Here is a 16,900-nt window from a genome sequence, read left to right as displayed (position 1 = left end):
ATTCCTTAATCACTTAAAACAACTGTTAAGTCCTGAGTAACACTCCAAAAAGGTTTCAGGGTTTTGTAAAAAGATGAGTGGCCATGTTATACAGACACCTTAATGCATAATTCATAGTGTGCAGACTTGAAGGCACAGCACACAGCCAGTACAGAGAGGATGATGTTATTTTGATGCACCTGCAGTAAGATGATTTTTGAGTTTGTTAACATATGGATTAAAATTTACAGGTGTAAATTTTTCAGAGGGTGGGTTGGTTGTTTTTTTAAGTTTTTGGAAAATGACTGTGTTTTGGTTCAGTGGGTGGTATTCAATGGGTCTTAAATAACAAACTGGTAGTTTTAGAAAGTGATGTATGGTAGATCTTTTTTTTGACTGTGGGAGAAAGATCTTTGGAAAGGGGCTCCAGATATCGAGGTCACGTTTTGGGATCTAAACTTTTTTGTCATGATGGTGGATCTCATTTGATATTCTGTTAGCTCTGCTTTGTGCTAGAGAACCTGTGGGAAGTAGCTACAAGGCTCAACAAGGAGACAGTTTATGTAGGCTCAGGCTACTGAGTTGAACCCTTTCCTTGTTATAAAAAAATTTGTTTTCTTTGCCTTCTAGACTATTTCTCTACTTCTTTATTTGACAAAAAAAATAACAAACAATGAGAGATTTCTCATACTTTGTCCTCTGTCCGTTCTGAGCAACTGGAAGGAGGAACTGGAGAGGTAAGTTTCAATAGTTGTCTGGCTCATCATATTCTTGCACAGCAAGTTACAAAGATTCTCTTCTAATGTGCTAAGTTCAACAGTTTTCTTCCTTTCAAAAGAAAAAAAGTAAAAAAGGAAGCTACTAAACCAAGAAATCAATGCAAACTATACCGTTAATGCATAGTCTTTACAATGCTGTGGTATACATTAATTCATCCAGCTTGCATTGGCTGACTTTCAGTCCAAATGCCCCCACTAGCTCCTTGCTTTTTATTGATTTGTAACCCTCCATGCTCAGCCTCTCTTAGGCAAAATCTGCTAAAGACAACCAGGATTCTGTATGATGAAAGGTAAGACCCAAGTTGAATAGTATCTTTCTTGGCATGCTCACATATGCATGCAAAATACATTACATCTGTGCATGCAACCCATTGTCACTGGGGTGCAATGACTGTGCTGGTGGCACATTTGCTATGTCCAGAATATGTATATTTTTAAGCTGGAGCTCAAAGATTCCTTTTAAGAGGGAGAGCAGAAAGTTAAAGATTAGAACAGAAGCCTGTCTGTGTGGCTGTCGGGCAATGCTGTCTCTCAGCATCTGAAGTCATCCAGGTTACGTTCTGAACTGAGCTGGCCTGATTTGGATACACTTGCAGTTGGAATAGTTGGGGGAAAGTGCATTCCTTCATAGATCGGCAGCGAACAGCTATCCAGGAGGAACATTAGGCAAATATCAGTGGTGGGATTAAATGAGGAAGAATTTTATGGTCCCAAGTCTTCCTCCATGGAACTGGTTTTATCTGCTTTTTGACTAAGAGGATAGATTTTTGAGGCCCTGACTTGGACCTGTTTGCTCAGACATTGTTTGCCTTTATTTTAGCATGACTTAGGCCAATTCTTTGGTCCCAACTGGGCAAACTGTATTCATTCACCTGCTTCTCATGAGCTTTTTCAGTTCAGAATAGCAGATGGGCCATGAGACTGGTTTTCAGTCATCTGCTTTGTACTTTGAGACCTAGGAGAACACAGTTTACTTGGGACTTGTCCAAACCAGAACTGGCAGCTGAGGTGCCAACCTGAGATGCATATTAATCAGGAAGGGCTTAGATTCAAAAGCTGAGATCCAACCACATCTCACAGGAGGGATAGGGTGTTTGGATAGGAGATTCTCATTATCTGTGCAGTAGCTATGTTCGATAATGGGGTCCAGGGTCATAAACACATGAAAGACTTAGCTTGGCTCACTGTTTTTGCTCTTGTCTTTCTCCTGACAACAGGTTTGCTCCAGGTCTTTCCTTTGTGACATACATAGGCAACAAGGAGGAGCGACCCAAACTGCAGCAGAACCTGAAAGAGCAATCTCGCTTCCATGCGCTCCTGACAACATATGAGGTACGTGATGTCTTTGTCACTTGAAAAGAGGGCTCAAGTTTTTCCTCATCTTTTCCATTCCTCTGTACTGCCCAGCTCATGCCTTGTCCTCCATAGTCATCTCTGACCTTCTTCAGTGATTTTCTACTCTGTAACCCATTTCACCAACTTATCTAAGTTGCTGCAGTTTTTGTGTCCCTAGAATAATCTACTTTAACTCCAGCCTTACTGCATAGCTCTATTGCACCTTGAGTAAAGAAAACAGACACATCCATCCCTAACTAATGCTAATGGTATCTGCATCGTCTTTGTATGGTGCCTTACAGACCTTTAACATTTAATAGAAGTGTACACACATGTGACATTAAGATTCTATTAATCAGGCAATGCAAGTTGGAAAGAGTTTGCCTTTTTTGTGCCCTCTTCAGTGTGCCCTCCTCTGACAACTCACTTCTGGACTGCAAAATGGTGAGGTTCCGGTTACAATTGATAGGACTTTGGGCTGAATCTGATCAGAGCTCGCCTAAGAAGGTCCTGTCCTGCTCTAAATGGAATCAGCCAGAAAAGGGTTGCTTCCTTGGGTCACTGCTTTGGACTTCACATGATCTGATGCTTAGTTATCTGGAGTGGGGAAAAAGCCCTTATTTTTGTCTTATGAGTCAGTCCCACTCGGGTGTTACTTCATATCAGCATTTGATTTTATTTTAACAATCTCTTGACAAACACACCAACTTGAAATTAGGTGCAAAGCATCACTTACAGCTCCTGGTGGTGTGTCCCCCCCCCCCCCCGCCCCCATCTCCCTTTCCTGTTGCCCTTTTGCATTCCTTCTCTTCAAGTATTTCACTGTCTCCTGCTGGGAGCTGTGTGACCTGTGCTGACCACTCTGAACCTGCATCTTTTTCCACGTTGCACAAGTAGGAATGGGGAGCAGTGATAACCCTTGTCTTGAATGTGATAAATGGAGGTGCTCATACTGAAAGAAGACGAAGAAAGTGATCAACTGTATTGAGATACTCACTTAGCTAGTATTTTTCTTGTCTCTGTTGCTTTTGGGGATAAAATTCTGTGTTGGGGATTTCTTGAGTGACCTGATTTCTCTTCCTCTTTGAATCTGAAGTTGGGCAAACAATGCTTGCACTTTAGGATATTAGCCAGTCATTGTAATAGCTTAGATTATCCACTGAAGCATGTGTTTGCTTAGAGTCAAAAAGATTGTGATGCTTGTGCTGGTTTTGGCTGCGATGGAGTTAAATTTCTTCACAGTAGCTAGTATGGGGCTATGTTTTGGATTCGTGCTGGAAATAGTGTTGATAATACAGGGATGTTTTCCTTATTGCTGAGCAGTGCTTACACAGGTGCTTCTCACACCACCCACCAGCGAGGAGGCTGGGGGTACACAAGAAGTTGGGAGGGGACACAGCTGGGACAGCTGACCCCAACTGACCAGAGGGATATTCCAGAGCATATGACATCATGCTCAGCAATAAAACTAGGGGGGAAGTTGGGAGGGGAGGAGCTGCTGCTTGGAGACTGGCTGAGCATCAGTAGGCTGGTGCTGAGCAATTGTTTTCATTTGTATCACTTGTCTTTCTTGGGTTTTATTTCGCTGTACTGTAGTCCAAAACATAGCCCCATACTAGCTACTAGGAAGAAAATTAACTCTATCCCAGCCAAAACCAGCACATTCTCTCTTTGTTATTTTCCATTTCATTACAATTTTTTTTAAATTCCAATTATTAAACTGGTTTTATCTCAACCCACAAGTTTTCTCACTTTGTCCATCCCTCTGAGAGGGGGGAGTGAGCAAGCAGCTGTGTAGCACTTAGTTGCCAGCAGGGGTTAAACCACAACATGCTGAAGGTGCATGCTGTTTCATACTGAAAGAGAAGGATATGAACAAACTTTACAGAGGTGAAGAGCATTTATGGTGTCTGTAAATTTCTATTAATTCTCTGAGGTTCTACTGCTTGTGCTTTGCCAGAGAAGAGTTAAAAAGTAGGATCACAACAGCTTGTGGTTACAATAACTGTCATGTTACTTTTCTCAGGTAGTAAGTGGCTTCATTCCACTCTGCTCCATTCCACCATAGTTTGCAAGTTGACAAAAAGATGCTCTGTTTCTTAACTGGTGTATTTACTTGTCAAAAATAATGGTTCCTTTTCTTTCATTGCAGATTTGTCTGAAAGATGCAGCATTTCTAAAATTGTGAGTCTGGTTTTAATTTTTTCAAATTTAATTCTGCATGTCTGTCAGTGATTTCTTAAGTGTATATTTGCATGTGTGTGAGATCCGATGGTTGTTTTACAAGAGCCAAGGATGTTCTTTGCTTGTGATTAGAGCTTTGCCTTTACCAACTTTCAGTGAAGAATCTTTAATGTCAACTAATGCATACATGAACTTCCCCCAAGGACAGTTTTCAAGCCAGTTAACTCAAAATAATATGATACATAGTGACTTAAAGCAGTACACTAAATATCAATCCAGAAACCTGATATTTAGAACGGAGATCTTCAAGAGCTTCAGATTATAAAGGTATTGGATGCAAAATTTGCTGAAATTCACCTGCATTATACTATGGTGATCATGTGCTATTACCATATCCTGAAGTTTATTGCCTCTTGCCACCAGTCAGAACTGTGGAGGGCTTCTGGAGCATTATGCTTTCTAGCAAGACTGATTATACAGGTGAAATTCAGACGGTAGGAAGTACTGTAATGGTCATGCAGGATTTTACAGAAGCCTACACTTGAAATGGGGAGGAATTTTCATACTTTTTAGCAATAGTGCCAATGCCTTGCAGTAGTGGTAAGTGCTTTGACAAATGCTGGGGGCAGACGTGAATGGCTGAGGATCTTTGCAGGAGCAGAAACCCAGTGCCCCCCAGTGACGCAATTTTGGATCTCCCAGAACTAGTCAGGCCTTCTATGGGCACCCTGTTGTCTTTCAGGAAAGCACCTGTCCTTGGTCACTGCTGGAAATAGCAGGTTTTGCTGGATGAATGCATCATGGTAGAAGCCAGGTCTAACAACAGGTAGCTATCGCCATACCGTCCTTACAGTTCCACATCATGTCCTGCTCTGCTGCATATGATTCTGCTTATTTTGCAGTTTAGCCCTGGTATGTAGTACCCAGGGAGAGCAAGTAACTAGCCCCGGTGTGACAGAAATGTCAGCTCCAGTGTAATTTCCTACTTCTAAGGCTAGCGCATAACATCAGAGCCATGTCAATCAAGTTTGGTTGGTTTTGCCCTCTAGTCTTCCTTCTGAAAGAAGTGGTTACTAATCATTTGTACCTTGTCCTGTGTAGGAGCACTTGAAGCACTTTGTAAAGGTGGGTCACAGTTATCAGATGTCCCACCAATACCACTCCTTACAAGCAGTGTAACAGCACAAATGAGTTGAGCAAGAGCACTGCTCTAATGTAACGCAAGAGAGATCAGACTCTGCTCTGTGCACGAGCTTCTGCAATGCTTCACGCTGCAGCGTCCCCTCTGCATTTCAGCTGCTGAGCCTGTAGAATAAGTATAATGGTATTTGACTGTCCTGGCAATGGAGAACTACTCTTAAATAGCAGAGGGGAATCAAGGCGAACAAAAAGGCTGTGGGGAGAATGTAGGTCACTCTGATTCCAGCCCTTGTATTCCACTGGGAAGAGAAGTGTGTGGGTAAGAAAAGCTGGAGGGTCATGCTTTCCCTCCCTTGCCTACCGATCAGCCAGACTTGACTGTGTGGAAATCACTCTGCAATGTGTGAGTTGAAACCCTAGTGATAAGCAGGCACAAAGACTGAAGTTGAAAAGGTCTGGAGTTTGTATTAAGCCTAGTGGATCTACTAGATCACCACTGATTCTGCAGCCTCCTTGAGCTAAGCCTACTGCATGTAGCTGTATGTACCCAGAATAAGTTGAAGCTCCTGTCTTGGGTGGTTTGCAAAAGACTTGTAATCACTCTGCCATCACTACCTCATGATAGTTGGTTTTTTGCACAGATGCTAGGGCCTAGTTTCATGTCTCTTTTTCCAAATCATAGACCTTGAATGTTTGACTAACTTGTTCTTATGTCATTTTCCCCATAGTAATGGGGGTGGAGAGAAAAGCAACAAAGTGAAGTGAATTTACTTACTTTCGATTTCAGAAAAACTCATCCAGGCTATAGTTAAGAAGCTGTGTTGGCTCTTGAAAACCAGTACCTGTGAATTCCTCCCACCCTGCTTGTGATGTTTGCTTGTTGTTCATGGGGTGGGACCATCTCAAGTTCAGCCAAGCAAAGCCACCATTTATTTCAGTCTTTTTGTACTTATAAGAATGAATTGTCAGCCCCTATCTGAAGATGCTGTTTTGTGTTTGTTCAGCTTTAACTGGGCTGCCTTGGTTGTAGATGAAGCTCACAGACTGAAAAATCAAAGTTCTCTGCTTTACAAGACGCTTTCTGAGGTAAAATAACTCATCTATCTTCTAGAATCTAAAGGCTTTTTCCTCTTTGGTATAGCGTACAGATTCCCTGTTTGTTCCTCTGAGTAGTTATCAGGCTCTGGGCCACAACCAGTTTCCATCAGAGTTTGTGAACAGATTCCCCTATTTAGTGGCAGACAGATAAAGGCCTATCTTGTTGGCTTTGCATGGAGGTGGACAGTATTTGGAGCTTATCTCTCATTCTGACTCATGTTTGGGCTTGACACGCTGGAGCCATTTGAGAGACTTAAAAATGTAAAGCAGCCAGACATAGCACTGAACCACAGCTGTGCTACTGAAGTAGTAGAGGTGTTGCTGACCTAAGACAATATGAAGTGACAAGAGGCTATCTGCAGCTCTGGGAGGGTGAAGGAACCCTTGCCTAGTTCATGGGACCTCAAGTCATGAACTTCTGACTTCCATTGTCCCATTTAAGGGAGCCACCCTTGTTAATTGAAATTAGTAGAATTGCTCCAGCTTCCAAAGCACCCTGCCAGAGTACAATGAATGCCTGAGTGAAGGCTGCACTTCTTGTCATGACAGTGAAACGTGGGCATTAGGTGTGGGTTGGCATCAGCAACAATGAGCTACAGTACCTTGGAAAATAATTTTTTTTATTAAATTCCTGAAAGTCTTACATCTTCTGAACATATTGTCCATGATGTCTGTATCTCAGTAGCTTTGGCTGTAGTCACAAAGAAATAGGCATGATTTACCTTAGCTCTCCTTCTAACATATTTTCTATTACCAAAGTTGAGAGAAGACTTGTATTTTTTCAAAGGTAACCATATTCCCCAACTCTCTTTACAAGGATTACTGTAAGCAACTTGGACCAGATGATGTTGCTGTGTTCATCAGTTAGCCAGCAAATAGAAATGGAACATAGGCTTTCGCAGTTTCATTTCACTGCCTTATGTTGGATGGTTTTGGCAGACATTTGCAGAATTCTGGGGGCAGTTCTGTGCCAGCTGTCATCTTTAAGTTAAGCTTAGGAGTGGTGTGGGCGGAGTTGTATATTAAGTTACTTTTCATTCCAGTTATTTTCTCCTAATAATTTTGTTTTGTTGCTGGTTCTTTCAGTTTTCAGTAGGCTTCAGCCTGCTACTCACAGGCACTCCAATCCAGAACAGCCTTCAGGAACTGTACTCCTTACTCAGCCTTATTGAGCCTGACATCTTTCCTAGGGAACAAGTGAAAGAGTTTGTTGAGTATTACCAAGCGATCGAAAAGGAGAGTGAGCCAGGTCAGTAATAAGCAATGTTGTACTTGAATCAGAACCAGCTGTTATCTTGACTAGGAAGCAGAAATGTTGTGTCCCCTTTATTTGCCTTTTTTTTAATGCTGACTAGCTTTAAAACAAAGCCACTAAAAGTAATGATTACTTACTTTAATGTAGCTCTTATGTATTTAAGGTATGCAGCTGTGTTTTCGTTTCTCTGTAAAATCGGGCTTGAATCATTGCACTGATAGATGTAAAGTTCCTTATATATTTATTTTGAAAGTATAGTTTTGAAGGTACTGTATAAATTCCTTACGTTTAATGCAGTAGTTTGCTCTTTTTTCTCCCTGCGTCTGTGTAGCCAAGGAATTGCACAATCTTCTGCAGCCATTTTTGCTTCGAAGAGTCAAGTCTGAGGTGGCTGCAGAGCTGCCAAAGAAGGTGGAGGTGGTTCTGTACCATGGAATGTCAGCTCTGCAAAGGAAGTACTACAAGGCCATTTTGATGAAAGATCTAGGTAACTGAGGGGTTTCAAACCTATCAGCTAATTTTAAAACCAAAATTAATTCCTTTTGTAAATCCATGCTCTGTTGTGAAGGAGAAGGTACTTTGGTCTGCAGAATATGCATAGAATGAACATGCCAAATTCAGTGCTTTGGGCTGCTTGATTTGTGATTTTTTAACTTGTGATAACATCAGAGACATATAAATCTAGAGCTGAGCTTTTGCAGAGCTGGGGAGGGTCAGCTTCAGGATTCAGCTTTGGGCAAGCCTGTAATTAAAAATACTTATTATCAAGTAAGTCTGCTCCTATTCCATGTTTTTGTATTCAGAAAAAAGAATAGTACAGGAAATTTTGGATCTGTGTTTTTTTGCGAATTTTCCAATAGTAGTACAGATGCCATGCAGGAAATTTAAATGTACTGGATGTAGATATGAGTTTCTTGGGAAAACACAGGGCCATATAGACAATGCATCCACAGACTCTTACTGTTATAGCTCACTCCTTGTCACTTCACGCATGAACTAACTGTAACAAAGCATCCTGAGGTATGAGAGAGAAAGTATTTGCTTCTCTCTCAAATCCTCCTTTTCTATCGAGGCATACCACATCATATGGCTTGCCAGTGCTTATGTGTTGTAGGGGAAGTAAAACTGGGGGGATGGAGACCTTTTGTTCTTCTAGGGCTAATGCCTGATGCATCAAGGAGCCAATCGCACTTTGCATGCACATCACCAGGCAGGCTGAACCTTCTTATAAAGTCAGCATATGTGCACATATGTTCTTTTCCTCCTCACAACAGTGCAACCCTTCATAATTTCCTGGTTGCCCAGTAGATCTTGACTCTGCTGCATTACTGTTTTTTGTTGGAAAATTTGAATGAACTGCACCAAACTTCTTCACTATTTTTGATGATTTCTAGATCTATAATTCACTCTTAGAAAAATGACAGTGACTCTTTCCAGGGAGTCCAGAAAGTTTCAGGGAATTTGACAAGGCAGAGTAGTTTTCATCAGGGTCTTTTTCTAAAGGCATGTCCAAAAACTGTGAGGGAAACTTTGTTTGGTCCATGAAAACAGATGTGTTACTCTTGAGATGGAAATTCAAATGCATATGTGATATGCAGAGAGAAATACTCCAGTGCTGAAGCACTGCAGAGGAGTGCTTGGTGCCCAGGCATTCCCAGTCACACCCATTGATGGAGCATGGGCTTTCCTGCTCAGATCTTTTTCTGTGCTCTTTGTTCCAGATGCATTTGAAAGTGAAACAGGAAGAAAGGTTACACTTCAGAACGTCTTAATTCAGCTTCGGAAGTGTGTTGCCCACCCATACCTTTTCAATGGTAAGAAAGCACTCCTCTCTCTTGAAATAGAAATAAGTTTCTTGTTTTACACAATGGTTTTTTATTATTGCTTGGCAGTGTAATACTTAGAAGCAGCAAGTAATAAACAATGTTGTACTTGAATCAGAACCAGCTGTGAGTTTCTGACCAGTTCCAACTTATGACAGCTCATCAATAATGAGGAATAAAGTAGGGGACTGTGTGAAGTCTGAGTTTCTCACTGCAGCTCTCCACTTGTTTTCTCATCAATGCATTTGCTCTCACCTAAACGATGAAATAACAATGCTTTGTGAACTACTGAGCGTGTTCTTTAGAGACAGAGAAGGATCATGACTTCTCAAGCAAGCATCATGGGGATCTGCTTGGCGATAGTTGGCAGCGCAGACACACTAAAGTTGACCGCTGTTGAGTTGTTATTTGCATGGTATTAGGTCTGCTTCTGAAACTCCTTTCTGTTCTAGGTGTTGAGCCAGAACCGTTTGAGATTGGAGACCATATTGTTGAAGCCAGTGGCAAACTGTGTTTGTTGGATAAACTCCTTTCATTCTTGTATTCTGGGTATGTCATGTTGGAGTGAAGAAGACAGGGCAGGGTTGGCATAGGGAGACAAGGTAAACTGGGAAGTCAGACTACCTTATTTAGCCATAGATTGAGCAGATATTCATCACAACACAAGCACTGCCCTATTTGTTGCACATTACTGACTACCTGAAAGAAGTCATTTCAGTATAAGGAGCTGCATTAGAGATGGTAGAGGAACCTCAAGGATTTTTATAGCTTCCCTTTAAACATTTCTCAAAACATTTCACTAACTCTCTCACATGTTCTCATATTTGGCAGCCTGGGAGAATAACCATCTGACATGGTATTCAGCATAGCTGGTTTAACTGTGGGTTTCCTGCGAGTAGCCTCCAATGCACCAGTTGAGTGCCTTTGTGCTACCATGCCTGTGTTAGTCTGGGAGGCAGAATGCATAGCAAATGTGAAAAAGAAATTTGACTGAACCAAAAACCAAGAAGCAGCTGAAACTTTACCTTTAGGAATGGCATTCAGAACTCCTGGTGCTGGGCTCTGGTGACTTCAGAACTTGGAACCAAAGGACCTTGGGTATTCACTTCCAGCTCTCCAATGGGAGGCAAATCAAACTGCGGTTTACATTTTTATGCAGTCTGTGAAGCAGTGCCTCCTGCATGATGCAAACTCAACCTTCTCTCTTAATTGGGCTGCGATTTCCCTTTGACTACTTCCAAAGGACAGAGCTTCAACAGACCTTCGGAAGTTCTGATATGGTTGTGGAGGTCTTTGTCCTTCTGCTGTGTAGCACCTTGTGAGTGGGTGTCTCTCCCTTGAATGCCTTTGCCACAGGAGCAGCCCTGTGCAAATTCTGGACTTGAAAACGCCTGTGTTCTGCTCTACAGCGAAGTCTGATTTAAACAGAGCACTGAGGCCTAGAGCTGGGAGGGAGGAGAGTTGATTTCTCACTTACACGTGATTGTAGGCAGAGTTTGATCTCTGAGGGTCATTTGCTGGAGGAGAAAATGCTCTGCTGTCACAGAGATGCTGACACTACATTTTCCCAGCATTTAAGATGCTTTGTAGTGTGTGATTTGAGAGCAGTCTGGTGTGGCAGGTCACGTGGTGAGGAAGATGTCGTGATGCTAGGTTGAAGCTGAGGATCCTTTTAGACAGGCTTCTTTGGATTCTCACCAGGCTGCATCCAGCCAGCAGTGGAGTTGTGCCAGAGCCTTGTTACATCTCTGCGACTCTAGGCATGGCAACTGATGATGGCAGATGAGGCTGACTGCTTGCATCTGGATGTGGGGCTGAAAATGTGGTGAGGGAATGGGCCATGGCACTAGTGTACAGAGCTGATGAGGCCTTGCAATGTAACAGTGACTGGTTAAGCTATTGTAACCCCTCTACCACTCTGTGAAATGCTGTCACAGTATGTTGAGGCTCTTGGTGTCTCGTGTTCCTCTTCCAGTGGCCACCGTGTCTTGCTGTTTTCTCAGATGACTCAACTGCTTGATATCCTGCAAGACTACATGGACTATAGAGGTATGCTCTGTATGCTTTTGTGGCAGAGGTCTTATCCTAATGATCTCTGCCATATATTGTTCCTCTGATGTGGTTGATCTGCCTGGAATGGAGAAGGGACTGTGATGAGGACTTATTTCTTCTTAGTAGCTAGAAACCATAGTATTGCAGTGGTGCTGTGAGCTGGAAGGTCTTGAGTTCAGTTCTTTGCTGTGTTACCACCTGCCTGAAATGAGCTGGCACTTAAATGTTCTTCAAAGTAGTTTCAGCTTTGGTTCCTCAATAAAATGGAGCTAAACAGATGGCAAGGTAGCAATGTTTCATTATATACCTGTGTTCAATTATGTACCAGAGTGCTGAAGTAGTAGCACTGAAGGCGATAGACTTGCTCTAGATTCAGTTTGCCCAGCACAAAACGCAAATTGGGCCACATACATACCAGTAGATTAATTTTTCATTTAAAAAGTTGTTGGCAGTGGGGCCCCAACATGTCTGCAAGGACAGGTTGGATCAGACCATTTTTGGCAAGGTTACCAAAGTGTTCTTGGGACACTTTCTTTTGTTTCAATCCACATGGCTCCATGCCTACGTAGGATTTCCCATGAAAGAGGCTTTTGTTTGGTGTTTATGGTTTTGGACAACTAATAACATAGGATAAAGCCAAATGTAGGGCCATATCCCATACTGCTTGCTCACAGGAAAGCACACATTGAAGTCTGTGGGAGTTTGCATAAGGAGGATCCAATGGTTGTTGGCCTGTTTTGTGGGGCCAACGGCCAGCACGGCATAGTCTGAAATGAAACTGTGTGCTAATGTTCTTTTGCTTTGGCTCTGAATTTTCCTGTTGTGTTTCCAACCAATGAATTAAATGCTAAGAGTCTCTGCTTCAGACTTAGCTAAATTACCCTTTGCCAACAGTCAATCTGGAAGTCAGGGTCACTATTTCAGTTTATACGAGGTTTAACTGGGAAAGAATGAAGGAGTTGAAGGCAATAAAATGAGAATCAGGGCAGGAGGATTTGGCATAAAAAGATTCAGGACAGCAGTGAGACAATAGAGAATGAGGTAAGAAGGTAAGAATATAGGCAGAATTTCAGAAACATACATGTTGCTTGTTTGAAAAGGCTACAGCTATGAGCGGCTGGATGGTTCTGTTAGGGGTGAAGAGAGACACCTTGCCATTAAGAACTTTGGTCAACAGCCCATCTTCATCTTCCTGCTGAGCACCAGAGCAGGTAAGTAAGGAAAGGTGAGACAAACAACCCATCTTGCTTCTGCACTCTTCTTTGGCTTGCTCTTGCAAGATTTCAGGGAGTTCTGAATCCTGCAGAGCCTGTTCATGTGGGGGATTTTTGAGGGAGACAAGACACATCCTGAACTTGGGTCTCTCAGCTAGGATATCTGGTTTCTGTGCTTTCCTTTTGGCAGTTGATGTTAAGATGCTTTTCATATTGCAGCCACCTGAGTTACTTTTTTTTTTTTTTTTTTTTTAAATTGCAAGTCCCATAATGCCTGTCCCTGTATCAGGTTGAGCTTGAGGAATGTCACTAGCATCTTATTTCTACAAGGACCAGACTTCAGGCAGGAACAGACTTCCTTTAAGTAAGCTGGTGGAATTGCTTCTCAAGTTTGCTAAACATGGACATGCTCTCTAGCTGGCAGACACACTCAAATGAGAGCCTTTTACTGTCCTGAGACTGCAGAGAACGCAATGGGACTGCCATCTGTGCTTCTTCCCCTCTTAGTTCCTCAGGCAGATCTGTGTCTTCTACACAGTTTCAAACTTACCCGTCTCTCTCTTCAAACAGAGGCAGGCTTGTCTCCAGAGGAGGGATCCACATTGCTTGATCTCAAACATCAAACTTGAACTAAGTTTTCCTTTGGGCTTCTGGTCAGACTTTCCTGGATGATCCTGGCTCCAGTGATACTGCAGTGCATTGAGGGGATTATGTAGAGAGACTGAAGAGAAGCACCTAATGCTAGATAGTAGGAATAAGTGTGTCTCTTGCCACATTGCCTGAACTCTCCCTGCCCATGTCAGCTATACTTACATTTGTTTTTTTCTGCACATTGCTATGTCTGGCCAAAGCATCTTGTATTCAGCTGGGAACGAGTGTGCTAACAGTATTTCCATTAGTGTTAAGGATAGAGATTTTTCAGGTGCATGACTGTCTCCACTTGCAGGGATGTTCTGATTGCTGTGAAGAGGTGCTTGGCATTAGCTGGAAGAAGTGTAAGGCAGCAGGTTCCCTCCTCTTTACCTATAGTATGTAGTCACAATAGTGGGTATTAAAAAAACACATAATTAACTGTAGGGTTTGGGGATTTTTATTCCATGAGAGCCCAAAATCTAACCTCCAAAACTTTTAGATCATGTAAATACCTAGGCTCTGGTTATTGTATAGTTGGGCCTAGTGTTTTCCACTGTTTCAGCAGTGTATTTACATGTTGCTTCTGTATGCAGCCAAGTCATGACTTGGGCAGTCCCTTATAGCCTCAGTGAAGCCAGTCCTTGCTGGGTTGATCTGCCTGCCAGCAGAAGAATATGTCCGTGTTCATCAGTCTTGACAACCAGTCCCCTTTGCATTGGTTCACTTGCACCCTATATTTTTTTATTACATTGCACAGTACAGCTTAGGTTTGGGCTGTTGCAGAAAGCTAGAAGCTGGAAATGGAAGGCGTAATTACCCATCTTTTTAGATCCTTAAGAGACTTAGATTTGGGCTTGAGAGATGGATTGAGTTGGATACAGTTGATCAGATCTGACAGAACCTTGCGTAACGTAAATTTTCCAGCTTCTCCTTTATTTTCTGCTGGTGACTTATTTTGTGACCTTCTTTGTTTGTAGGTGGAGTTGGCATGAACCTGACAGCAGCAGATACAGTTATTTTTACCGATAGTGATTTTAATCCACAAAATGACTTGCAAGCAATAGCACGAGCTCACCGAATTGGGCAGCACAAGTGAGAAATATTGCTACCTCTGGTTTGATTGCTGACTCTCTTGGTCTCTAAGTATTGCTTTCCCTATCCATAGGCAATGGAGGATTAAAGGACAATAGATGGAAGATCAAAGAAGGAGGGCAGAGAGAATTTTATGTCTTCGTTTTTCTGTTGCAGCCTCATGCAGTCTTGTCCTTGTCACGTGTCTAGGGTGGGAGCTTTGTAGATTTGGAGGAGGAAAGGGAATCTGGAGGTTTGCTTGCACTTCTGCAGTGAGCATTTCTTCTGTGTCACGAAGCAATTGTTATCAGCATTACATTTCTGCTGACTATTTTTGTTGATTTTGTTCTTGCCTTTTTTCCCTACCAAAGGAGTGTGTGAGGGCATAGTGTGAGGAAGCAGCTTTAGTGCACCTCAAAAAAAGGAAAATAATAAGAATTTTCTTAAACTTTTCAAGGCCTGTCAAAATTATCCGCTTGATTGGGCGAGATACAATTGAAGAAATAATCTACCGAAGAGCTGCTTCTAAGCTTCGGCTGACAAATGCCATTGTAGAAGGGGGTCAGTTTGCTCTGGGAGCACCCAAGCCTCAGGGAGCAGCAGAGTTACAGGTAAAGTAGAGCTATATCCTCAATTTGACTCCAGTAATGTCTTCAGAAACAATCTGGGACATTTCTATATTCATGTCTGATATGAACCTAGCCAAACACTTATGTTTTGGAGAAGTTGTGCATTGACACGTCAGCTTTTGCATGTCTCAGGAACCAAATGACATTCCAGGTCTAGACAAGATCTGAAGTTTGAAGACAGGTTTTATGATTTTGAGACTCATCCATTGGTGAAAAAGTGTTTGTTTTCTTGGAGAAGAGGGGAGAGCAGAACCTCTCCTTGTTTTACTTGTTTATTTTTAATTATAACAGGTCTACAGTGGAAACTGACTCATTGTTTCTAGAACTTACCTGTCTTTGTGCTTTTCTCTCACAGAGAGAGCTGATGATAAGTACTTAGTCAGCTTTTGGTTGCTAGTCTGAAACTCGGTCAGCCTTCTGTTGACGTCTTGGCAAATTGAGTATCTCAGGAGTCAGGGCATGATTTATAATTCTGACCTGAAAGCTGAGGTTTGTGCTGAGAACTTGGGTTGAAAACCTTAAGCAAAATGGCATTTTGGGGAATGTATCCCCTGTATGCGGCTAAACCTGGGAGAGGTTTTGAATTAGTGTATCCTTTCCCCCGCGGCCTCCCCTCCCCGCCCTGTCAGCATGTATCTCGGCAATTATAGTTTCCATGGGAGAAGTGGAACTGAGCCCGTAGGAAATTCCATGCTGATATTTTTGTCCCCATGGATTTTTGTAGTATTTAAGCTTTTGTTTTAAAGGAGTTGGGGGCAAAACCAAGCCTGGTCTTTCTGGCTACGAAGAAAGCTGCTTGAATGCAGTCAGTACAATGCTGTTTTGTCATTTAGCCCTGAAAAAAAATGACTGTTCAAGTCTGGATGAGTTATGTTTGAGGGAGACACGTTGTAGGGGCCTGTCCCATCAGGTGTTGGGAGAACTAAGCATGTTAAAGCATAAGTATTTTGACAGGTAACCTTAAGGCTTAGATTTCTCCACTTATATATCCTTTGCATTTAAGCCTGAGGAGCTTGAGACACTGGGATTGGCATGGTATTAGGAGATATTAATACAGAACTTCCCCTTCTCTTTGTTGAAGCTGAGTGAAATCTTGAAATTTGGCTTGGATAAATTGCTCTCCTCTGAGGGGAGTACTATACAGGATGTGGAACTAGAAAACATCCTTGGAGAGACAGAAGGAGGGAAGTGGGTCATGGATGTTGTGCTGCCATGCAAAGAAGAGAGAGAAGAGGAGGATACAGAGAGTAAGTTAATAATTTAAATACCTATGAAATGCATGACACTTGGGTGCACTTAGAGAAGGCTTCCCAGGCAGGGGTGGTATTTCTCAGGCAGCAAGAAGAAAAGTGGACTTGTAATTGAGTAACTTGGATTTTGTTCGTGGCCTATCAACAACTTTTATTTCCAAGCCTTTATTGGTCTTTTTCTTCTTTTTGTGTCCTTATTTGCCTATTTGTAAGATAATAGTAACAATACTTTCCCAGTTTAGTGGCTGGGGGGCTGAATTCCTTCATGTACTTCAAATATGTTGAGAACTCAGGTGAAATTCATGAGAAAAGGGGAAATACTCAAATTGCAGATGCTGTTTTTCCCACAGAGAACCATTAAGATAGCTCTACAGTTTTAGACATATAAGGGTAACTTCAGGAAAGACTATGTAGCAGGTGTGCTGTATTTATCTCCAAACAAAAGATTATTGGCCATG

At 42.2% G+C, this 16,900-nt stretch overlaps 1 protein-coding gene across 3 annotated transcripts in view; it reads left to right on the top strand.

The window, feature by feature from the left end:
* Nucleotides 1–16,900, top strand: part of CHD1L (chromodomain helicase DNA binding protein 1 like) — a 31,474-nt gene that overhangs the window by 1,757 nt on the left and 12,817 nt on the right. For 2 of the 3 annotated variants that reach the window (XR_007509061.1, XM_049824655.1), the window contains exons 3-15: nucleotides 610–716; nucleotides 1,976–2,090; nucleotides 4,246–4,277; nucleotides 6,422–6,503; nucleotides 7,602–7,764; nucleotides 8,102–8,257; nucleotides 9,492–9,584; nucleotides 10,046–10,142; nucleotides 11,569–11,642; nucleotides 12,746–12,856; nucleotides 14,470–14,584; nucleotides 15,021–15,174; nucleotides 16,274–16,439. Coding sequence is in view for 2 of the 3 variants with exons in the window: in XM_049824655.1 (XP_049680612.1) it covers nucleotides 610–716; nucleotides 1,976–2,090; nucleotides 4,246–4,277; nucleotides 6,422–6,503; nucleotides 7,602–7,764; nucleotides 8,102–8,257; nucleotides 9,492–9,584; nucleotides 10,046–10,142; nucleotides 11,569–11,642; nucleotides 12,746–12,856; nucleotides 14,470–14,584; nucleotides 15,021–15,174; nucleotides 16,274–16,439 (1,465 nt within the window). In the remaining variant the exon portion in view is untranslated. Of the gene's footprint in view, nucleotides 1–609; nucleotides 717–1,975; nucleotides 2,091–4,245; nucleotides 4,278–5,019; nucleotides 5,104–6,421; nucleotides 6,504–7,601; nucleotides 7,765–8,101; nucleotides 8,258–9,491; nucleotides 9,585–10,045; nucleotides 10,143–11,568; nucleotides 11,643–12,745; nucleotides 12,857–14,469; nucleotides 14,585–15,020; nucleotides 15,175–16,273; nucleotides 16,440–16,900 lie in introns of those variants that run through there. The other variant, XM_049824656.1, reaches the window with a different exon arrangement.

This window comes from Accipiter gentilis, chromosome 21 (assembly GCF_929443795.1).
Source record: "Accipiter gentilis chromosome 21, bAccGen1.1, whole genome shotgun sequence".
In the NCBI taxonomy this organism is placed as follows: Eukaryota; Metazoa; Chordata; class Aves; order Accipitriformes; family Accipitridae; genus Astur; species Astur gentilis.
The sequence above is the reverse complement of the archived record's forward strand: the minus strand, read 5'-3'. Positions and strand labels throughout refer to the sequence as shown.